Source organism: Bombus huntii, chromosome 12 (assembly GCF_024542735.1).
Source record: "Bombus huntii isolate Logan2020A chromosome 12, iyBomHunt1.1, whole genome shotgun sequence".
Lineage (NCBI taxonomy): Eukaryota > Metazoa > Arthropoda > Insecta > Hymenoptera > Apidae > Bombus > Bombus huntii.
Window position 1 is genome coordinate 1822531 of NC_066249.1, and position 25725 is coordinate 1848255.

The 25725-nt window shown below is 33.8% G+C and overlaps 1 protein-coding gene and 1 long non-coding RNA gene across 3 annotated transcripts in view; one reads left to right on the forward strand and one right to left on the reverse strand.

The window, feature by feature from the left end:
- The window catches only part of LOC126872009 (uncharacterized), a 40126-nt gene that overhangs the window by 13553 nt on the left and 848 nt on the right, over positions 1–25725 (forward strand). Inside the window, exons 5-8 of one of the 2 annotated variants that reach the window (XM_050631467.1) lie at positions 18346–18461; positions 24564–24676; positions 24761–24905; positions 25470–25652. In XM_050631467.1, coding sequence (XP_050487424.1) covers positions 18346–18461; positions 24564–24676; positions 24761–24905; positions 25470–25652 — 557 coding nt within the window. Of the gene's footprint in view, positions 1–18345; positions 18462–22898; positions 23817–24563; positions 24677–24760; positions 24906–25469; positions 25653–25725 lie in introns of those variants that run through there. The other variant, XM_050631468.1, reaches the window with a different exon arrangement.
- Positions 21656–22520, reverse strand: LOC126872028 (uncharacterized). The gene is made up of 2 exons (XR_007691813.1): positions 22172–22520; positions 21656–22058 (listed from the first exon to the last, which is right to left on the reverse strand). It is a non-coding gene; the product is annotated as an uncharacterized LOC126872028 (long non-coding RNA).

The following is a 25725-nucleotide window of genomic DNA, read 5'->3' on the forward strand; positions in this document are numbered from 1 at the left end:
CACTGAATGCATTCACCGTGTAGCGACAAGATCTCTTTCTTCTTCCTTTCTTTTTTCCTTGTCTTTTCCACTCAAGCCACATTCTCTGGTAGGACTTAAATACCCTGGAGGTTTCCACATTAGCGTTGGAGCGTCTCAGGGAGTCACGGAATGCGCAAAGCGACGAGACCGTAGCGAGAGATCGGTCGGTATCCGGAGAAAACACGTAGGCAGCAAGTTGCAAAATTCGTACTTGCGCAAACATCGTTTACCATGGAAGCGTAATGGGATGACGTTGTCGACTAGGATCGTGTGAATTCTTATCTGATTTGTCGATCGAGCCAAATTTTGCTCGTTACTGCTATTCGTATCATCCGTTTGCTGGAAACGCGACATAACCAAGAAACATTGAACATCTGTAAAGGAAACCAGTTTGAAATAGAAAGTTAGAAATAGAAAATTGATATTAGCTCTATTTAAAATTTGTCTTTGCGTTTTAATTAATAGTTTTTAGGTTATGTTGGTCTCAGATAAAATGATATTTATGCTTCTTGCTTATTCTTAAGGGAAGGATTAAAATTTTATTTTATATTGTGATATTGCTTTTACTAAATAGTACAACTTAATTGATTAATTATGATATCCACATCATAGAAAATATATATAGAGACGGTCTTTACAGTGTAAGGTAAATTCTCTGAGCGAACTAACGATATAGACCACGTGCAAAAATAGCAACCGTCTATGAATAAGTTATTTTCTAGTATATACCTTGTACTTGAATCGGAAAAATTGTTACTGGAATATAAATTGGAGAATGCAACCGAGGCTTCTGAGAATCGTGCGACAAACAATGGCGTCCGGAAGTGGTGCGAGGCGAATGGCCGATAGTATAGCGGGCGTATGAAAAGAATTTTAGTTCTAATCAGATTGAAATTAAACCCATAATAAACTTAACTAAAAGTCAAAGTAATAAATAAGGTGGGGAAGATAAGACTTAAGGAGGAATTAAAGAACTAACCGAATAGATAAAGGTAAAATACGAAGTGGGAAACCAAGCTCACGAAATAAGTAATCGTAAGAGAGTGAGTGAGAGATATGATTACGTATACAAGGAAAAAGACACGAGAAGAAGTTTTAAAAATTGGGACATTTTTCTGGGTCAAAAACTCGAGAAAGAATGGTAATCACCGATCACGTTAGGTTCTTGTATATTTCTGAGGAGAAACAGGGAATGAAATGTAAACAAGGTCGATGGTTACTTTAATCGTTTGATCTTTCACTGAAAAATAATAACACGAAAAATGAATATCTCTAGATGTGTATCAAATGTAGCTATTCTTTTCACTATATCACATTCTTGCTTTGGAAGTGATACGATTTAAACCATCAATTTTGACATTCAATTGAAATATGCTAACGTACATTCTCATAACGATATTTAATGTCATAGTAATATTTCTCTAGTAGATAGAAAAGCGTTTTCTTCGAGGTTATTCGAGACTCAGTATCTCACTTTTATAACAAAGGGGCGATATTATCGGCAAATTTTGTTTGTTTTTAATTCCAATAAACAAATTGATGATTAAGCTAAAAATTTCTCATGATGATGTTTCTCTAGCAAGTAGGGAAACATATTTTTCGAGATTTATCACTTTTATAATAAAAATCCGATATTATCGTTAAATATCGTAACATTCGTGCCTAATAAATTTTGTTTGCTTTCAATCTTAATAAACAAATGGATCGTTAAAGTAAACAGAAATCGAGCACTTAACATTCTGTTAACAGAATGTCCAAACAATTTATGGCTTGCGTAACTGCGATATTACTAACGTGTCTGTCTTTACGAGACAACAATACACACTAAAAACAATGGAAACCGCAATAAGGAATTATGATCTCATAAAGAGAGAGAAAAAACCGTATCATTGAAATACCACAGACGGTACTAAAAGAAACTTAACATTCGTAACAGTTGTATCTTGAGACGCTTTTATCTTGACATGCACCATAAAAACGGTAATACATCATTTAGAAATACATATTTCAACGAATGTTGGCAAAATGCAGAGTTTCAATTTTGAATTTTAACTCCGATAAACAAGTCTGCATTCCGTCTGATTTATAGACAGATCGTCGCTCGTACCATTTGCTGATTGTCAGAATTATATTGTCAATCTATTTATATTACTATGTTAAGTAACATTTTCGGTTAGAGAGTTTTGTTAGAATTAGTCGACTGAAATTTATTTCTCCAGTTTACATAAGAGTACGAAAAGAGTTTTATTCTTATTCTAGTATTATGAACGTAGTTATGTATTATTCTTGTTACGTGTTCTCTGCCAAAAGTCGAAAAATCATACAAAATTTCATAAAATTGAAAATGACGTTACTCTGATTTTCTTGGCTCATATTGTGTATATTGTACAACTACGGCATTACAGTGACGTCATTGAAATCCTGGCCGTTCGTACAGCCGGTAGCCGATATACCAAAAACACGTGTTACGAAATAGAATGGTAGGATGTGTGTTTATTAAATCGGTAAATGAATCCAACAGTACATATCAGCACAGTAAATGCTAGATAGAAGAATTATACGTATATAATTAATGTATATGTATTCGATGCATTCTACTTTTTTATGTTAATTGAACAACAATTGTAGTTACCTAATTATCGTTTAAGCGATTAATAAATGTATTACGCATAGTTGTGCAATTCTTTGTAACATTGAATCGTACGTGGCCAATTTTCCTTAAAAAATATATCACATTGTACGAAATTGACGTTATAGGTAAGATAGAAAGTAGAACTGCTTAAAAAAAAAACTTTCTCTTATCATTGGCACTATTTATATTAATTTAAACGGTTCGACCTAATTTCTTCAATGTCCAAATTATAATTTTTCTTATGATATGAAAGAAGGAAGGAAAAAAGATATTCATTGAAAAAAGATTATTCGAACATTTGATAAAGTAAAGTATCGTTTAATTTCTCATAAATTTAAATTCAATGTGTTTAAGCGAGCGTCGGTTCAGCACCTATAATTAACTAGAAATCGGCAAGATGGCTGACCGCGACTCATCCAAGAAAACGGTTGTTCTAAAAAAGTATTGGTTGCATAGCTGGCGTCATGTTCCCTAGGTACAGGCAGCGTAACGGTAGTGTTCCGAAGGAACGATGAAATCAAAATTTCATCCACGCAATATCGCGTTCGATTGAATTGTGAAATGCAGTTGGCAAGTAATCGCAAAAATGTGTTATCCATGTTGTAGGCTGGCACCGAGTTCTGGCTTATTTGTATGCGGCTGAAACATTAGCGAATGAATGATGTAGATCGCAATCATTAATTTCACTTTCATCCTTGCGACCATGCGCTTTAGCTGTAACAGATATCCGTGTTACCTGAAAGCTAGATCGGCGTGGTTATCACAATTCAGTTGAAAGCGATTACTGTGTCCTATTCTGCTACTATTCACTCTTTGTTACATTATACGTTACAGATTTCACTATCCATTCCATCGTGTCCAATAGAAGAAAATTAATTTCTATATCTATTTTTGATTACCTTTTAACCAGTTAACTGCGTTCGACGTGTATACACGCAAATCCAAAACCTTATTTCGATGCGGTTGACGTGTATACTCGTAATTGCTTGATTTTAACTACGCGCCACGTAAGGGATTTTTGAAACGAAACTCCGCAGGTAACAGGTTAATCGTAATGTTCTACAAGTAATTATACAATTTACTGTCTCTCTTCAATTTGGCTGTTTGACTCCGATATCGTTTTACGAAATCAGGAGACATTCAGAATTTACTATCTTTTTATTTACATTTACAAAATAAGATTCATTTATCCATTAATCGTCAAATTTATATATTATATATAAATTTTTGTTGTATGCACGTAATAAATTCTTTTTTGTTCGGTTTACGTTTAATAGAATTCATAATTACGCAGAATTCCCTTGATTCCAACGTGAGTCGTTGCGTGTTAAACAGTTCCACATCTATATGTAAATAGAGTCTCGTTTCAATTGAAGGAAACCTTCAGTTTTTCCTCCACCTAATATGTATCACTTTTCTCAATTGCTATATTATTTTCGAAACAGTTTATGCTAAAGTTGCTGTAACGGCGTAACGGTCATTTTACATGATAGGTTTGTAAAAGCTTCGAAAGAAAGTAAAGTAAAAAGGACACGAAGAAGAAAAATACGACGGAACGAGATTTCACATTCAGGAGAACGCGTCGAAAAGGTGAAGCTGTCAGTCGACGTTACACAGCGCTCAAGGCACACATAGTTTGTTTTCACACGGTAGTCGTATGTACCGTTATCGTCTGTCGCGATCGCATTTTATCGTTGCCATTCCATCGAAACTATTTTTTCCTCTTAATATTCAACCGTTCGCCGTTGTGCAACGATCGAGTCTTCGGATAAAATCGAACGTTGAATCGATTCGATAGATTCCGTTTGGTAACGGATGAGAACAACCGCAGATAGTGAATATTTCGTACATGTACTGCAAAAGAGTCACAACTTTGAATAATTCAATCCTGTGTTAAAAGTACATTAAAGCCTTTAAAATCCGATTTCAGAGGCCACGGATGGATAAGTGCAAAAAATATTTGATCATTGCCTTTGATATGTTTAATATAAATAGTGTTTTTATAAATTTATGAATAATTCTTTTTTTCACCATGGAATAGAGACAAGCTTTTAGATGGGAACGATTGCATAACTCAGCTGCGCCACCATACGTTTTGATCAGTAAACACGTAAGCATTTCGCACAAGTTCCAAGAACTTATCGAATGTTTTATAAATCGATGTACACTCCGGTGACAACTTTTATCTATGACTATTGCACGTTACTGTCGGAGGCCTCGATCACTTCCGCATTGGTTGATAGTCATTGTGAATGCGCAGTAGAATTTCATAAACTAAATTGCAAATTGAATATTAATCCGTATTAGCGGAAACGCATTCACAGGTGTTGCGGTTGCATTACTGGTAATAATTCTACGTAGTTAAATACGAGCATAAAATGTAGAATTCCCAACATATTGCTCATGTGAGCTTGTAACAAGGACATTGTCATAAAATATATCATGCTGCATTATAAAAGTTTATAATTTTTCGATTTAATTGCACTACAGTTACTTAATAATACTTAATTGATTTAAGCTACATAAATTGATAACATCAGTATGATGTTTCAAGTCCATAAAGCGATATCGAAGTTATCAGAATCCCAACTTGAAATTTTAATGTACATTCCAGTAATATCAATAAGATAACGAATAGTTCTACGATCGTTCGAATTAAGTTTCATGGCGTTCTCGTTCGATCTATTGATCGAGTATCGATTTAAGATAGTTTCTAGGATGCACACACATGACCAGGAGAAAATTTTCGCTAGTTTCTCCTGGTACCGGCAGTCTCGCCGATACTTTCGCCCAGTAAAACGAATCGAATATACCGTTACCGAGTCCATACATAGCCATTTAATATCTCGTTTACCACTATTCAAAAGAATAATCGTCTGGACAGATAAAAACAACTTCGCAGTCTACCTGACTGATAGGACTCGTTTTCGCTGCAACGTTCAGTTTGAACGTCATCGCTGATACGCATGCTCGATATATCGCACAATGTCTGCCCGCGATACATATTTTTTACGTTGACTTCTGTGAACACTGTGATAAAGTACGATGCTAAGTTGACGATATTTATCGAAACTGCAATTTTACGGAACAGACAATGCGATATAACATAGTTTCTTTTGTCCCAGAACTATGAATGTGTAAATTTGTTTGATAAAAAACAATGGGTAATTTAAAAAAATTATGCAGTTTAGTGACCTTTCCTAATCTTAACTATTTCACTCGTGTTTCGTTTTACAAACTAAGGGAAAATTTTAAAATATGACGCTTTCGTAATAAAATACAAAGTACACTAGTCTCTTGACTGATTTTCTGTTTTACCGACAAAACAAGACAAAGCTTACCGAGAAAAAGAACTGCTGTCAACTAATCAAAATTAAAAAAAAAATTACTAAACTAAATTAAGGCGTGATTGCCTTTAAATTTTCGTAGGATATAGAATATCTATCGCTTTCGAAACACAAAGCAAGAGGTCTGTGAAGAAAGATATCGCGCGTTTGTATCGTTGTAAAATCAATCAGCCAGTAAATAGGATTGCAAGATATCATCTGACGATATCGTCTGCAACAAATCGTCACAATGAAATCGAACTGTCGGACAATAGATTTTCCACTCGCTCTGTAAATTTACCTACGCCTTGTCGATAAATCAACGTTTCACAGTCGCGAAAGAATGGTAATTTATACTAGAAGGTTCGCGTAACGACCATTTCGACAATGTCTTTTTCCGCGCTTGGTACCAACCGGTCACGTTTCGTCCGTGTTTTCACGTGAACAACGAATGTAACGACGCCTCTCGAGACACAGGAGTGCGGAATCGTCACGATGAAAAATCGCAAGTAGATGTTTGCAATAGATTTCCGACGGTTGATTTACTGTACGATCACGCGCGATCAGAAGCTAAGAAGGGAAGAAGGGGAACGATTTACGACAAGCATGTGACGAAAGACCTTCGCTATCGACAGCGTGCTAATATTCGCGGAAACATTGCCATTCAACAGTTTCGAGCGAATTTCCTCAGCATCGCTAATTCGATACACTGGGCTTAGTCATGCTGTTTCCACGCTTGCTTTCCGGATTAGGATCGTGTTTGTTGTCGGAAACTCCCTGTTGTATTGTATTTTATGCTAATCACTCGGTCATACACGATTTCACACATAATCACAAATTAACGACTCGTTTTCGTTAGTCTTGAAGGTCGTATACATAGTTAAGTACTATTAATTGTGGGAGAAGAATTTTTCCCTCTGTAATAGCAGATTTTTATAGGTCGTTTTGTAATTTGTCCGATTGTTTTCATTGAAAATTACGTTTAAAAAATGGAATTGAAAGATTAATTGGAAATTGGACCGAGTCAGTTTACTTTTAATTCGTTGTTCTCGCTTATTAAATTTGTTATTTTCAGTTGGAATTGGATAAGAATGTTTACCTGACGTTCAATTCAGGTTAAGTGAATTAATCAGAAGGATTATTTTGTAATAAACGAAGCTACTTATTAAAGCGTATTACAAAATGATTTGAGAATGTTCGCAAGTCGCTGATATCGAAAAGTGAAAATTTCGCAGCTACGGTCCCTTAACTCCGCCAACTCTCGATGTTGCATAAGAAATGAGTCATGAACGTGTTTAAAAAAAAAATATGAGGAAGCAAGAAATCGAAAATTATCGGCCAAGTATCACCGTTTCCCCGTGGACAAGCCAGTCCACGGGGACTGCGTTCTCATTTTTTATTTATCAGAAACAATTAGCAGTTGCCTTTAAACGTTACCAACAGGTTATACGTCTCATTGTTTCGCGTCTGCCTTCGCTTTCCATCGGTGTTCGATAAGGAAACTCTTCTTGTATAAGATCCCTCTAGGAACCATTGAAGACAATTTCTAGCTATTTTCCTATTTCGTAAAGGAATGAATTAACGAAAATACAAATTCGATTAACCCTAGAACTACTTAAATAATCAATACGTGATTTGTTAATCAAATTTTCTAGGTCCACAATGATGCACTTTTGTGAATTTCAATAATTTTTTATATAAAATTTACGTAGAAAATTTTTTTCTCGTCTTTTATTTATCTTTCATTTTCTTTCCTATGATCAAAGACGTCGCAATCCTTGACATTTGCAACACAAAAAAGTTAAGAAAACAGAAAAAAAAGATTAAAAAGAATTCATTCGATATAATCTTATCGGTAATCTAATACTATACCATAAGCTTTCTTATTTTATCTGCATTTATTATTTCGCTTAATATGTACATTTCCGTCATAGATAAATGGAAGTTTCAAAATGTTTTCTAAAGAGTCGCCACGATTATCTTCAGTTAAAAGTTATTAATATCAAGTTACATATTCTCATTAGTGTATTCCTGTGCATGTTTTTCATTAAATGTTTTTTTCTAAATAAACGAGTTGTTATTTGCCAATAAAAATTAATATTTATAAGATAACAAGTACTGTACACTTCGGTGATATCATGGTGTGTAGTTTTAAATTTAACACCAGATGACATATCGGAGGCGGAGTAATGACGTACGTATATGCATGATTGTTGTGAATTCTCTCTCGAGCTGTCCACTTACTGCCTAATCGACATAATGTTTTATCCTTATTTTAAGGTATTGTTGGAAAATGTGAATTTTGAGAGAGAAAAGAAATTCAGTCTTTAATTATTTTAAAAGAAAATTTTTTCTCTTCAGTTCTTGAGATCTTTGATCCTCGATTGTTTTTCTCCCTTTATATATGTATTTTAATTAATATTTTTATATGTAGATAAAGTATCGCTCATAAGTATTGGAATAATGGAAACTTCGCATTTCATTTAATTTCTATCGTAGCTTAAATATTTCAATTATTTAATATATATTGTCAGAATAAATTTGAACCGTAATATATATCTCAAAAATATACTCCCTCACTGTTTATGATAAATGTTTATGAATGTTTATGTTTATCACTGTTTATGAATGAGCGATGAATGAATCGCGTATATAACATGAAACGTATTAATTATTCTGTCCTTTAAATCAAAGATAAGCAGTCTACATTACCTATACAGGAAAACGTAAGTGTTTGTTCTAGTATTACTTTGCTTGAATATATCTAGCTGACATTAATGCCACTTGTTTTTGACTAATATAGATAACGCATCTGGATTAGTAGTTTTCGAAGTCCCGATAATCTTATGATTAATATAAATCCCGATATTAATTACACAGTAATTAGACTGAAATTTTCGCAATAAAAGAACTATACCCACGACGGTGTAAGACCAACAATTTAATCGTATAAAATGTGTACTACAGAAATTACACTGACTTTCTCCGGCAATAACAGATAAAGTTTCGATAAGGAATCGGTCAAAGAAATGCGTTCGAAACACGTGAAACAAGGTATCAAGAAGCTTAAGCAACAGTTTATCGGAAAATGCAATATAAAAGACTTATCTACTTAAAACAAATAGCCCATTGAAATTAGCAAACTAACTATCAATCATCAATCATCTTCTACTAAATAATACATTTTACATCGCGACGCATTAACTTCGATTGACTGGAAATGTTGCAAACAAATTATTGAATGGTCACTCGATACGACTGATTTATACCTTTTTATTCCTAGAAAGATTTCTAATTATTTCGTTCGTTTTTTTTTTTTTTTGGTAAATATTTAATGACTAGTTAAAGATCTATATAGATTGTTTATCGAAGAAAATTTTCCGATAATTTCATTAGTCTGAGACTATTTCCACCGATTTTATAGTTCTTTTCCGTGTAACGGAGCTTCGTAGAAACATGATCGATAAATTGACGTCAGAGTTTTACAGCTTTCCCTGATTTCGATGTTCGCGTAAATAAAAACTACGCAAAAAAATAACTCAAATGCCATTAGGTCCAATCTCTTTTAACCAAAATTATGTAGCTATTTGGTCGATTAGTATCCTACCTCGATGCTCGTCGAACGATTTCACGGAAAGCAATCAAGACAAATTAGATGCAAATTTTTCGTGGTCGTTATCCTCGGATTCTTCTATAAAGCATGGTCGTGCTTATGCTTTTGAGAGCCCTAGGCGCGAAGTTATTACCAGATCTAATTAAGTTTGAAATTTTGTTGCAAAATGTGATCCCATTGAGAATAAGGTCTCAACTTTACACCTAAGACGCCTTATGGTAAATGTATTTAAATATTAAACCAGCGGTTCATAGAATAAAATAAAAAATATTGACTTATTTATTTACTTATTTATTTATAATGTATGTTCTCTCCATAGGGTTGTTGATGAGCAGTTGACGAGTACTTTAAATATACATATATGACACATTAAGGATTTCAATTTTGAGTGAAGTTTTGCGAAAAGTTCGCGACACCAAAAAATTATTTAAAGTAGGCCCGTGATAAACAAATGGTTAAGAACCGCTGTATTGGACAATTATGGTGACCAGAGATTGCTCAAAAAAAATATATCGTTCTGTTCGAGACATTTGACTGTGAAAAGATTACAGAATCAAGATAAAAGATTCTTCAAAAACGAACAACCGACCTTTGAGTCTACAAAGTGTTTCACGAACAGGGTCACTGAGTTTAAAACGTAGAATTGTTTAGAATAAGTGGGTTGTAAAGGAGATTGTTATGGAGGTTTCGACTGTTATTCAGATTTAAATCATGATTTATCGTGGCCTGTTTTGTGGCTTGAAACGCGATGCAAGAAAAAATTGCGCAGTTCTTCGCAATGAAAGGATTCAAGTGTTTGGAAACAGTGGGAATCTTGTTGGACATATGTTGCAGAGATAACGGCGAAGGTTATTTGTACCGTAATAAAAATCGATTGCAAAGCAAATTTAGTCTCTAAAAGTGTTATAATCTCTTCGTACTCTCAAAGACTTTGTTCTCTTGTATGTATATTGCTAAGACTACACGACATGCAGAGGTAATAAAAGTACCTTAGCGAATTAGCTAAGGTCTTGTCGTCGTATTCTGAATACCAATTGCCAGAATATAAATTCCTCATAAACTTGTTTGTAGAACCAACGACCTCAGTAAATGCGCCATGACCTTCAAATTCACAATGTTGAGATATCGTTAATTCCTGCAATTTCCACATTGAATTTTATTTACATCCGTAATCTTTTCACGACAAAATTTAGTTTACAAGTTCCTCTATTTATTATTTATTATTTATTATTTATTATTTATTATTTATTATTTTACATCTCTTTATGTCTATTTCTCTTCTTATATGTCTACCTCCCCTCTTTTCCACTCTATTCTATTGCACTACCTTGCTTATTCTACCTCTAAAAACTAAAAATTAGGAACTATAAATTAGCAACTAATGACTAAAAACTATTGCAACTTTGGTCTTCAGCCTCCTTGCTGTGCCTCCTTCTTGTCTTTTCCCCTTCTCCTCTCTATTATTGCTTTCAGTTCTGCTAAACCTTCTCCAGTCTCGCTTAGCGTTTTTCCTATGTCCTTTGGTCCTCCCGTTATTTCACATTCTTCTATTACATGTCTTAGGCCTTCTTCTTTCCTTCTGCATAGTCTGCATCCTTGTTCCCCCTCTTCTTTCCAGTATTCCCTTGCTTTGGTCTCGTCTCCGCATCTGAACCTTGCCAGTATTCTTCTGTCCTTCCACTTCATCCTCCCTTCTAAGTACTTTGGTAATTTTTCTTTGGCTATGTTTCTGTAGTGTGTATTATACTTGGATTTCCTTATCCTTGTCCCCCTCTCTTCTGTTTCTCTCTTTCTTCTTTCTTCTATAATTTGGTCTGCTGTCATCCTTTCTTGCTCCTCTCCTGTTTCTATCTGCGCCCCTCCTTTTCTCACCTCTTCTTGTCCCTTCTTTCTCTTTCTTGCTCTTTCCCCTTCCTGGTCATTCCCCCATTCTCTCTCTCTCTCTCTTTCCTTTATACACTCCTTTACTAATTCCTTTTTTGATTCTAGGGCTTTCTCTTCGTACCTTGCTGCTGTTTTTAATGTTTTTCTCTCATTTCTATTAATTTGCATTCCTCTATCAGTATATAATTTGGTGTTGTCATGTCTAAGCCTAATATCCATTTCACATATCTCCTTTGAACTCTGTCCAGTCCTTCTTCCATGTTCCAGCCCCATACCTCTCCAAACATCTTCATTCTCCTTTTGTAGCCCTATTTGAATATTCTTTCTCCCACGCTCCATGTTTTCTTCATTGCAATTGTTTTTTCCTATCTTGTATGTGCTTCTCATCACTTCCGTTTTTCTGCAGTATATACCCTAGGTATCTTATCTCGTCAACCTCTTCTAATTCTTGCTCTCCCCACTTCCATCTTCTTTGCCTCCTTTTGCTCCCTCTTTTTTCAAAGACTACTGTTTTGGTCTTTCCTCTAATTGGGCTTCCTTTAAAAATTTTTTGAGTCTCTTTAACATTTCTTTTAGCTCCTCTTCTCTGTCCGCCATCAGCACAATATCCTCTGCATATGTTAATGACCGCACTTTTCTTTCTCCTATCACTATGCCCCCAGCTTGTCCTTTCCGTAGTTCTTCTTCCAGACCTGCCACGTATTTTTTTTTTTTTTTTTTTTTATTTATTAAAATTACAATCAATTCTCGCGTTGAGAAACGTATATATCGAATAACGTCGGGCTCAATGGACACCCTTGTCTGACTTCCCTCACGGTCCAAAATTCTCTTGTGTTGTGGTTTTTGACTCTCACTACATTCCTTGTTTCTTCGTATATTTCTCTAATCCTTCGGATTAGTTTTTCGCTAATCCCCATTTTCCTCATCTTCTCCTCCAGTTTCTCTCCGCTTAGCCTGTCGAACGCCGCTCTTAAGTCCGCAAAACAGGCATATAATTTCCCTTATAAGTTCCTCTAAATCTGACGCATTTATGGATGATGATATTTATGCATAATGTATTGTATATTAAACATCTTTATAGAAGATATCAAAAATAAGAATTAATTTATGCAACCCAACGTTCTATCGCTTTAGCATTTGCGAACGAATCATTGGGCGAAATGTACATATTCCACGATACGTCATAATTCATGCGAAGCTGTAGGTGCGTTCTAATGAAAAGAAACGCGACGAGAGTGATACATGGCTCGTAAACGCGAAAGGATTAATTAACGTGTCAAGGTGATATATTTAATATATTTTTAACGTATTTTTATCATAAGGTCTCATTGATATTCTAAATAAAATTACTAGAAGTTTAGATTATAACGTCTAAAACTAAAAATATTGGAGGACCGATAAAACGAAGACAATAAAAAGCAGAGAAAGTTTGCGTCCTCGAAGATAATTATGTGTCTTGCACCATGAACAAATTGCATTGATGAAAGTTTCACAAGGCCAACCTTTTCCTGCACATTGTTACTGCAATATCAGTGTTTCGAAGCATTTCAAAGTGGTGTTACAATGATATATTTAAAATGAATTTTTTTAAAAGCAATAAATAATATAAAAATGTATAATACGTAATAATACATATAAAATTGGAAAATAGTATTTATTGAATATATAAATACATAGACACCGTTTTAGATTTTGTATAATTATTGTTTAAGTTGTATAGCTTTCATAGATCTTACAAAAGAAAAGGAAATCTTAGATGTTATATAGTATACAGGCTGCGATCGAGTCACGCGTGCAGGCATGAAGTGATTTTTTATGAAATAACAGAAAGAAAATATAGAATAACACTTTTTTATATGAGGCTTCGTTTTCGAGAAAATCGAGTTCAAAAACTTATCAAGTAATACTCGAACGTGGCTGATTCCGGACTGGACAAGAATAAGTAATCGACAGGACGTTATTCTACGTGTGAGAATGAAAATGTAGAACGAAATTTTTCCAGGCTAGACTTTGTTTCTGCGAAAAATAAATTTGCATATTTATTACACGCGTATACTAGACCTATTCTTAAGGGGCTATTCTGGTCTAGAGGCATGAATTTCGGGCGATTTTTGAAGCTCTGTACAAGCGAAACAAAAAATATTTTTACTATCCTTCTTTTTAGCATTTGTTTATTGATATTTCGAGATTACGTAAAAAATTCACTGGAAAAAAAAACTCAATATTTAAAAAGTTACGAGCTGGCAAAGTGGGTGCTGCCAAGAAAATGGGGTGTCGTGGCGTGCACGATATCAACCCTTCTGGTCATCCGAAATAAAAAATGCGAACGGATTCTTAATTAGTATGGATGCCGCTATCGTCTGAATCTTGGAAAAGTCAATACAACATTTTTTCACAAAATTACGGCCGTTTGAAAAAAATTTCTTATTTCGCACGTTTTTTGGACAATTCCGAACGTTTAAAAAAATAGTAATATTAAAGATTTTGAGCTGAGCGTGGTCCGGACGATAGACGAGTATATAAGGAATATTCAGACCAAATTTAAAATAAATCGGTTCGTTAGAACTTGAGATATCGTGCACGCCAACTCGGAAAAAGTAGTTTCGAGAAAAACACGTTTAAAGTTTTGAGACACCACCCGCTAGACCTAAACGACAGATTCAGCTAGTTATTTAAATTAAGTAACATCTATTTATTTACAATACTTACGTACAAATTATACTTATCTATAACAAGTATTAACTTATTATAAATAATTAGCCATGTTACTGCGCCACGCCAGAAAAATTACTGAAAATTCTCAACGCGAGAATTGATTGTAATTTTAATAAATAATAATAATAAAAAAAAAAGTTTTGAGACGTAGGTACTCGGACAGCGTCTACCGTTTATTGCACATTGGTCCCGGTCGGACCGGAGCAGATGCCGCGTCACAAAAATGGCTGTAACTCATAAAATAATTGAAATTTTGCAAAAATCCTTTTAAGGGCATATTCTTGAATGTCTAAACTTTGGAAACATGAAAAAAAAATTTTCGATTTTTTCGAATTTCTAGACCAGAATACCCCGTTAACTAAACATGTTCAGACCCTCTATCTTCTTGAAGATGAATGCCTTAAGGCTTAAGCGGAAATTTTATTACTTATTTTTACAATTTACTTATTTTTATTACTTATTTTTCCACGTAGAATAGCCTCCCGCTGATCGTTTATTCATACTGAGTCGGTAATTAGCCAAATTCCAGTATACCTGACAAATTTTCCATTTTCTCGACTTTCTGAGAAACGAAGCCTAAAAAGATTTCATTTCATATGTTGTAAGAAGACATCTGGGACAGCCACCCAGCCTCCGTCACCCTCGACTGAGAAAAGAGAAAGCGTCAACACTTGAGGGTATCATAAATTTGATGCCCTCTTCCGTACGGTGTTCTGGGCTTAACGGGCCCCGACGTTTCACGAATGTGACGCTTGATATTTTCAGGTATTCGTATACAATCGCCAAGACGACGCGAGTTCGGCATTTCTGCGTCTATAGAGCGTGCTATAAACGCAACTACCTTGAATTCGCCTTCAGTACTTTGTCATAATTTTCCGCTTATTTTTTCACAATCAAACATTTCATATCCGCTTACGTGTTATTCGGTGCACATCCTGTATTAGTATTATAAAATTCATTAATTCATATACATATATAATTTACTCTCACATAAGTTCTGTAGATCAAAAGATATCAATCGTCAAGCGATAAATAAGAATAAGATATCAAATGGCTGACAATTTCAAACACGATCGCCTGCCCAATGCAAAATCAAGCGAGCCGGATTGCAGGTTTCGACACCTAATGTCTCGTATTAAGTTAAAAGAAGGAAAAACGTGTTTATGTATACTATATACACCTCGGTGTAAGGGGAAACGTGTCCGTATCGTGGATTTTAACGAGATCTCTCGTGTCGCGAAGTGAAATCACGTTCTCACGAGCGAAGAAGCACCGAGAAAGCAATCGTCGTCGCCACGTGGCGTTGAAACAAGATCTGTCGGCGAGCGCATCGTGCGTGAATCGCGATAACGTTTCTTATCGGCATCTGGCGAAAAATGAGAGCGTGGCACGACACGAACGAAGGTTTTTGCTTCGAATCGCACAATTTCGCAATTTTTTTTTTTTTCGACCTTCTTAATTAACAACAGCCGGAAAAGCTCATCTTACCATTAAGTCTATTATTTATACTTATCTATAATAAGTATTAACTTATCAGAAATAATTAGCCGTGTTACTGCGCCACGCCAGAAAAATTACTGAAAATTCTCAACGCGAGAATTGATTGTAATTTTAATAAATATTAAAAAAAAAAAAAAAGTCTATTATTTGTTGAAATGCCGAGATATTGAAATCAGATTTTATTTCAAATTATCCCTTATGATAACTTGCAGATAACAAAATTGACGCATATGTGGAATTAGTTACGCATTATCTTGTTCATTACTCCGAGATTGAAGAGAGAATGTCGATTATCTTGTGCAAAGTTTGGTTTTGAGTAATAATTTTAAATTGATTGAAAATAGAATGAAACATATTTTTAGAAGAACGTAGATAGATAATGATGAGGTAAGACGATGTAAATAAATTTATCTTAATTTTAAAATGCATCTGCCTGTATAATTGAGAAATGGAAAATAGTTTCAAAAATTCCTCGAAATATCCTTTTATTATATTGACGCAAAGAAAATAGAAAATATTAGATAAAGAATTAGAAGTAAACTGCTAAAAGTTTCAGATATTCATAAAAAAATAATAACGATATAAAAAGGCACGAACGTATACGAGTGAAATTTTAGATTGTGCAGTGCCAGTCTTTCCTTACTGTCAAAAATAGCTTGAGGAAGTGGTTTCATGCTCGAAACATTGAAATCACATTATCCTCACGTTTTCGACTGATCGATTCACTCGCGAACGTAATACGTCGCACTTATCGTCCAAGAACTTGATTTCTATAAATAATTGTCACGAAACAATTATCGTAACTATCGTTCGAGGTTCAAATCACCCTTGCTGTTGAAAGTCACGCGTTCTCGATTAAATACTAAATACACGTTTTAAACAACATTGAAGAATTTATAACTTCATCGGAGAATAAACGTGTAACAAACTCCTTATCGAACGATTTCGTGATGTGTCTCGAGTTTCGTGTTTTAACACGCGTTAAACAATCAGAGTAAAACGCATCAATAAAAGAGATTTCAGGAAATGCATTTCCACAAGATACATTGTGCGCGTATTGTGTTTTGATAAACAAACAACATACGTAAATTGCATTGAAATGGATGTGCGAACGAAAAGAATGAAAGAAAACTAGAAAGAAAAGGTAAGAAATGTACGAAAAAAAAAAAAAAAAAAACAGAACGCGGTGCATCGATATCTTTGAAATTCTGGACGAAGATGTAAGAAAGAACGACACGAATTAAATCAAAACTATTGCGAAGTATTTGGGTTTACAAAAATTTCCAGTGTTAACGATGTTTAAGAAACCGTAAAAATTTCGAAATGCTTGAGAAAGTTGCGTAAATCAAAGACAGAAAGTCGTAAAAATCGTACGAATTTGAAGGAACGTTGAGTTCATGTACACAAAAATTGTGCGTAACATTTGAAAATATCTGGCCGAGACCTAAAAGACTCGCCGTGTCCCCCATTCACTGATTCTTTTACGAGCTTCACAAAGCAAAAATATAACGATTTGTCAAAGGAACGGTCTTGTCTCGCGAACGTGACCTCGTATCAGAAAAAGATGAAACTCATCACTTAACGTCAATCCATCGCTCTTCGTCAGCGTGGTTCACCGAAGAAGAAAAGCGTCCTCATCTTTTTGCATTCCGCGCGCCGATAACCGCGTGTCTATCAATGAGCGTCAATCCGTGAATGAAAAAAATAATCGATACACGCGTCTAGGGGGGCGAAGAAGATACTTCATAGTATTATCGCAAGGTTAAATAGCGAAACGAGCTGCTGTAGATACGAAGAAAGAAATTGGGCTTTGGCTATAAATCGATTATAATATATTTATATTTGATTGTATCTAATATTTGAATTTTGGAAATCTCCGGTAGATAAAGAAAATAGAAATAACGTGGATCAAAGTAAAAAGATTGAATTTTTTGATCAATTAGATCGTGCGCTGAGGCGAGTCGAGTGGCTCAAGAATCCGATTCTTGGGCAATTCGAATGGTTCACAAAGTTCGATTTTTAGATAACTTGAGCGATTAAAAGATTCGATATTTGCTTAAGCGATTTAAATTAATCCGAAAAATTCTGTGCTTCAGTTTGCTAACGAATCGAGATCGATTCGAATCTAAAATTTTCGATTAATATGACGTTTGACTTTCCTACGATTTAATTGCGATTATATTTAATATTTAAATTTTGGAAATCTCCGGTAGATAAAGAAAATAGAAATAACGTGGATCAAAGTAGAAAGATTGAATTTTTTGATCAATTAGATCGTGTGCTGAGGCGAGTCGAATGGTTCATAAAGTTCGATTTTTAGATAACTTGAGCGATTAAAAGATTCGATATTTGCTTAAGCGATTTAAATTAATCCAAAAAATTCTGTGCTTCAGTTTGCTAACGAATCGAGATCGATTCGAATCTAAAATTTTCGATTAATATGACGTTTGACTTTCCTACGATTTAATTGCGATCCCAATCTAATCGAAACCACGCAACGCTCGAGAGTTTGAGTACACTTAAAGTAGCACTCGACGATCAACTTGACAAAAATTCAACATATATGGAAATCCCTGGTATTTATGATCTGTTCTACTGTCCCCCATGTTTTTGTCTTTCTGCTTCTCTCACTTTTTTTCGTTTTCTTGTTCCAGGGACTGAGAGATGTCCTCAGAAGGGTGTCGTGAAGCAAGTAGCTTCGAAGCTGCTAAGGGCGCTGTCCGAGAAAGGACTGGCCTTGCTCGTCAACCACGGCATTCCAGAATGCAAGGTACGCATTTCCATCGATACTCGTTCTACATCGTAATCGTTGGATCGAGCAGCGTTTCGAACATTAGGTACACGTATCCGGGCACTCGCGTGATTATACGCGTCACAAAAGTGTTAACAAGTTGAATGATGGGAATATTTGAAAAAATAAAATTCGAAATCCTGTTGAACGTGTTTATTGAAAGTTTTATGATAGTTCAAGCTTGGTTGAATGGAATACGTATTTTTAAATATTTATATGTTGAATAATTTTTAATTATTTATACATGTATCTACGTATGAACACTTACGTATTACAGAAAAGAGATATAAGTCTGTTCTTATAAACTTCTCTGATGTTAACATACTAAATGTACAAAATTTAATAATATATTTAATGTAAAGATTAAATTATCGCTCAGTTTTTAATTTTGTCATACTGAATCTCTGTGCTCTAGATTCCTAGTATCTTAATTTTATTCCTGAAATTTGTCAAGAATAACATATGACACGAGATACTATATCTTGATTTTACTATATTTTTAAATGTATGTTTTCAACGTTTATATTCAAGTTTAGTTATAATTGAACTCTGAATGAATAAATACATACGTTACAGTAGTTAAGCAATCGAATTACTTATTATCGCAAAGTACTATACAAATAATCAAGTTCCAAGCGTCTACTCACGTTTCAAGCATACGATTCGTTTTAGTAAAAGGAGTGGCCGACTCGAATTTCGAGTATTTGACTCGGTTCAATAACCAGAGCCCCTACCCCAGCTTCGATGTCACCCGCTTAAATTCTGTAAAACAAACATTTTCCCACCTCCAGTTGCTCGAATCGTTAATTCACCTTAAATTTCACCCGCTTTGTTAATTGGAATTCTCAAATTTCTCCATTAAAGATTATGAGGAAGGAAGGCTGTAATTTTATACTGATTTAATTAACCATGAATTATTAAAAAAAAAAAAAAAAAAAAAAAAGAGAGAATATATCCAGTTGCAAAAGTGTAAGCTTGTTAAATGGGGAGAAGTATTTTTGATGGCCACGCGTTCCATCATATTACACGCACGATGAGACCTTACCTTGTAACAAAACTCGCGTCCTCGGTTGACTTACAAAATTACTATCTCGCATGGAACCAGAATTAAAGGAGTCAAGGCGAAGTACGGCGAAATCCACGTCAAGGGAAATAGGTATAAAATTCGCAAGGTTGCAGCGAAAAAAAAAGAAATTTTACCCCTTAACGCGCAAACTTTTCGTTGGTTTATCATTGAAAATGATAACACTTTTTACGATATAAGAAACGAATAATAAAAATGAATGATACGCATTCGGACATTTTTAATATTACAATTAATAGCTTTATTTAGTATCTTTTATTATAAGACACGTATGATGTGAATGAAGTAACATTTTTTATAATAAAATAATTAAAAGATACAAATTTTGAAAAATGTTAGATTGCAAGTACACAAAGCTTACATAAAGGGATTTATTGTAATGAAAAATATCGGACAATATCCTAATATTTATGGGTGACATTGTATTCTTTTTTCTTTTTTTTTTTTAATAAAATATAATATATTTTAGTATAAGATATCGCAGCTTCGATTTGTAAATAATAATAAATAATAATTTGTATATAATTGTTGATCAGTCGTAAGATTATGTCAACGGAGATTTCTTAATGCCCTCGTTACGATGATACGTCATGACAAATTTTCAAGGGTTCGAAGATAATGTAATAAGTGGGTTTTACGCGATGACCTTGCCGAAGTTGGTGAGACCTCGTATCAAAGAAGAAGCCCGTTATCATGACCGGTTCGTTACAATTTCACGAGATAATTCGCGCGTGATCTACTATAAATACGCGAACGTATTTATCGTTTATCTTTACGCTACGTCCACCCATACAATGTATCAATTCATTTGGCTCGTACGCGTACTATTATACTTTGCCGGTGACTTGCAACTGAATGGGAATGAACATCCGGTATAATTGACAATTTGGAGTTTTGGAATTGTTACGAAAAAAAAGGAACATTTGCCTAAATAAGCAAAATTTGAAAACTTACGATCGGAAAACTAAAATTAAGGATTGAAATTGTTGAATTCTCAAATTGAAAATTTCGAAATTTGAAGGTGTAAAAATTGGAAAATTAAAAAATTCGCATATGATGATTGAAGAATTTAAAAATATTTGTAAACTCAAACATTTTTATATCTCCTCCCCCCCCCCCCCCTTTTTTTGCCACGAGAGTTGAAATATTAGAAAAAAAAAAAAACAAGTCCGAGGAAATTTTACAATGAATATTAGAATAGACTCGAAGAAAAAATATTCAGCGCCTGTATCGTACCGTATTATGGGTTCTTCCATAATGAATAAACAAATTTCTTTCGCATGCTTGATAAATTCCATCTAAGCGGTTTAGCATTAATTATGGTGATTGATAGCTTAGCATGAAGTAAGGGAGGTATTTAGAAAATTAATTAATTATTGGTATATAACTAGTTCGTTCGAACAAATTCAATGATTTGATTTCTCTTAATTATCAGGAAACAATTATACATATCCAACAAGATACCTAACCCCAATCTTAGACCAGACAATTGAAAAACAAGCCGGAAAGATACGCTTTACAAAACAAATGTTTCATCTATTACATTTTGTATTATTTTTGTTACTTTCATTAAAATTTTACTATCAAAATTATTTGTTATATTCTCTTTGAAAGACTTTCTCAAACTTCATTTTCTCACTGCGTTAGTTCTTGACTATTTTCCCTATAAATTACCCTAAAGACCTAAACAATATAATCGCCTGCTGCACATGCGCATTGTATGTGCATCGATATCACTTTAACATTTTTTCTATTTTAAGGAAAATATCAACTACAAACTAAAAGGCAGAATCATATCCACATTTGACAGACATTTTTCTAAAGAAGGAAAAGGAAAACCAACTAATTGGATGATTACATTTGTAATATAGGAAATTCCCTATTGGTCGCACCTTAATTTCTTATCAGACATTGCGTAAAAGATACATTACACATCGATAATAGATAACACGAAGGCATTCACTATTTCACAAATTTCACCGCGCCATCTGTTACAGTAGTGCTTCGCTAACTGACCATGAATCGGTACCTTAACTGGTCAGTTATCGAGGGAGATATGTATCTTTAAAATTCTGAATATCTTCATTGATATGTATACCTGATTTCTTTATTTTACATACATGACACAAAGGCCTTTTTACATAATTAAATTTGTCGTTTCACAATCGACTAATGAAATGGATAATAAACTAACTCTTAATTTGTAAAATTTACATTATATTCAAAATGCGAAACTCGCAAAATTTAAAATTTATTAATTTTCAAATTCCTAAATCTTCAAATCCTTGTGTCTAAAGATATCGCAATTTTGAAATTTGTATGTCTAAAAAATTTATAATTTTTTTTAATTTTGCTTTGTTACCAAACTATTCTTATCACTGTGCAATGGTAATTTATGACCTGTAAAATTTCGCTATATAATAATATTAGTTCGGTCATTCTGAAATTCCGTCTAAATACAAACTTAGCCAGTTAACCAAACACGCTCCCTCCTGAAAAAATTCCATGTTACTTTTCGACGGTCCTTCGCAATGACGTCACAATATTTCATTATCAGCCACATACACATCTCAATTGGTTCAAACAAACTGTCGGTTTTAATTACCTCGGCTGGAATCGAATTAAAAATTATTGGTGAGAGGAATACGAGCGATGAGGTTAGGAAAGGGGGAAGACAAGCGAAAACAAGCATCTGTACGATGCCTTAGAATCTCTCGAGTAATTGCTCAACCTAAATTAGGCACATGTTGGTTCATGTGGCAGTTGTTGATTCGATTAGATAGTTGCAACCCATTTACAATGTGAAATAGATTGTTTACTGGCCAGCATGCCTGGTCTATTCCAGTCTACTCTCATGGTAAACAACGTATTCGATCGATGGAAGAATTCTGTGGCAATCAATGTTACTAATTGAATAAAGCGATCTTCTTGTGGAACAGGAGCGTAGAAAAATAGTACGCAGATGGTCTATGATTTGCCTTGAATTTACTGAGGGCATTTAGTTTAGTTTAGTCGATTATTTTAGCCACTAATGTTTATAGATTCAAGACTTAAGATATATAAAAATATCAACACATATGACGTTTGTAAAGAATAATTTTACCATAAAAGCTTTCATTATTTTTATTAATGAAGCCATGAAAAATTTATTAATTTTGTTTAAGTAAAACAAGCTACTATCCTGGCTTTTCGATGCTATGTAAGTATTTTTGTTTTATATTAGAACAAATTTTCTACTAAAGTTTATATATAATATTATGGATTTTATTATTTACTTTATTATATGTTATATTATCATTATAGAATATACATATAATAAGTAATATATAACTAATTTGAAAGCTTGTTCACCTTTAGAAAATTATATTTTATTTTAACTTGACGCTTGATTGTTAGGTTTGTAATTAAAATCTTTTATTATAATTTTGTATTTCGTTGCAAAAATCTTAAATTATTTCCAACGTCTATTTTATTTCACGATCAGTAATAGATTCCAAGCAACTTAGATGACTAATTGTAAGTAAAGTTCACATCTTTGGTCATTTACAGGAAATAATAAGCAATAAAAACGATTCCTGCAAAAAGAAGCATAAAAACCAAACATGAATATTTTACATGTTTCTTAACGGCCACCACACAATTAATTATTTAATATATGTAGATCCAACTTCAAAATATTTCTCCACTGCAAAATTTTATTTTGTTATAGATAAGTTGAACGATATAATCTTCCAAAATAATTCAGTTTGAGAAACGCGCGTACAAGCTTATTTTGGTAATCGAGAAGCTTAGAAAATATTTTGTGAACTCAGAGATACTCCCAGGGATCGAGGCGCATCTTGCAGACTTGATTTTGCAATTTACAACTGTCTTACTGTCGCACTATTTTTATGAAATTTGTTGGATTTTTCCATAGTGCTAAGCGTTTATTTAAGTAATAATATAAAGCAGAGTATGTAAAAAGTACGTGTTGCAAGACATGTGGCATTGCTTCTATTTCACATGTAGAATTTAAAATAGCGTGTCAAAAGGTCACATGGAGATTACATAAAAACACATTTATGCTGTTTCTTTTAAATACAACGACGTTTCTACTAATATTCCTTCAACTTTCAAATAAAATATGTACATTATAAATTTCTATAAAAAAATTATCCTAGATTTTTCATTTTTTAAATAATCATAACTTTTTTCAGATTGAAAAAATTTTTGTTTAATTTCTTCAGCCGATGTCATCGATTAAAGTTTTGGTAAATTGCTTATTCAAATTGACTCATAGTGCCATTGAAATATATTATCTACATCTACATTATTCTTCAAGGAATTTTAAATAATCATAAAACACGAATGATGGCATTAATGCAACCAATTAATACAACGAATTATGTAACCCTCCTCATTGTTCCACTGAACCTATCGGAACTTTTTGTCAATGATTTCGTTGAAGATCGCTAGGCATGTTAAGTCAAAAAGTCATTTTTCTTTGGAATATTATTCTTACTTTTTTCTGTGCCTATTAAATTTTGCAATATTCTTATATATTTCACATACTTTTTTATCATTCCTAGTATTGAGTATATTCACAGTCGATGAGACAGGTTTTTACACAATTTCGTAAGTTATTTAATCAGAAGCTCGTGATAACTGAAATGACACGCATCAATGTGATGACTTTGTCGTCACCGGTTTCGTCGATATCTCACGAATGTTACCTTGGAAGGTTCCTGATACCGAACTCAGACATTAATTACATAATGTTTCACTCAATGAGGTGTTGCTACTCTCGGGTGTTTTTATATTTGGATCATTAACCATTTGAATTTATATATGTACTTCTCATGAAATCACATGTCGCTAATTCATAAAAAAATCTTTGATCTTGAAAAATTCATTAAAAGGTCTTTTTAATCTTGGAAAATTTATAAAATAATCTCATAATACTAGGCTTACATAGAGTTTTGATAATTACTATTGTAATAATAATGTATTATTTACAGATGAAAGCAGCTTACAGAGCTTTCGATGCATTCTGCGAACTCCCAGAGGAAGTGCGAACCAAGTACGAACGCAATGAGAGCAACTACGGATACGTGAAACCAGGACCATCAAAGTATAGTTTATTTGAAACTGAATTTATTATAAGAGAATTTTTATTTAAACTTGTTAATATTTTTTTTGTGGTTTATATTCATAGATACACCGATGAGAAAGAAGCTCGACATGTTTTCAATGTGACCGGACGCGAAGGACCTCTTCCGGACGAGGAAGTACCTGGTTTTAAATCGGCGGTCGACGAACTTGCTCGTGACTTCAAGCAACTATCGGCAATGCTTTTAACTGTAATGTCAAATTTTTCTGTTACATATGAACATACAAAATAGATTTTAGTTGTCTTCTAATTTATAAGAGCAATTTCTAAAGGTTGACGCAAGATCCAGCCCTTTGTGTTATTAATTTCTACTAGTTGAGCATTTTTTATATTATTACTTCTTATTAGACGTAAAAAATCTGGATCTCACGTTAAGCTGCTTCTTAAAAAACTCGAACATTTTAATTCAAACTTTTCTGGAGCAAAGAATTAATAGAATTACATTGAATAGATTCGTTCACAGCTATAATCTCTTCCTTTCATAATATTAAACTACACAGCGTTGCACAAATATTTAAAACGCTTCTAAATATATTTCTTTCTCTTTCTCCATTGATGTTTGTTCATAACGATCCGGAAGCCTTTATGGACAGATAGTTTAACAAAAGTGAGTTGCTTTAACTGTGAGTAACCCTACAAACCAATCTATCCCGCAGGCAAACTAACACGATTGGTTTCTTCGGTTGCTTTACAGCCGTCATTAGGTACTATAAAATAAAAATAGGGGCCAATGTATGTGATCTATGCCTTGTAGGCTCTGGCCGTGGGCCTAGAGCAATCCCCTGATTTCCTGCTGTCGAAGCATTCGCGCATGCTGGGACCTGGTAACGAGTCGACCCTTCGTCTTCTTTACTATCCTCCTCTTGGTGCACCAGCGCCAGGATTGGCTCGTTGTAGTGCTCATTGCGATTATGGAACTTTCACTTTGTTGGCACAGGTAGATATATCTATAAAACTTAATAAAAATTCCGATTAGATACATTTTTTTATTAAATTGTATTTTCAGTTTC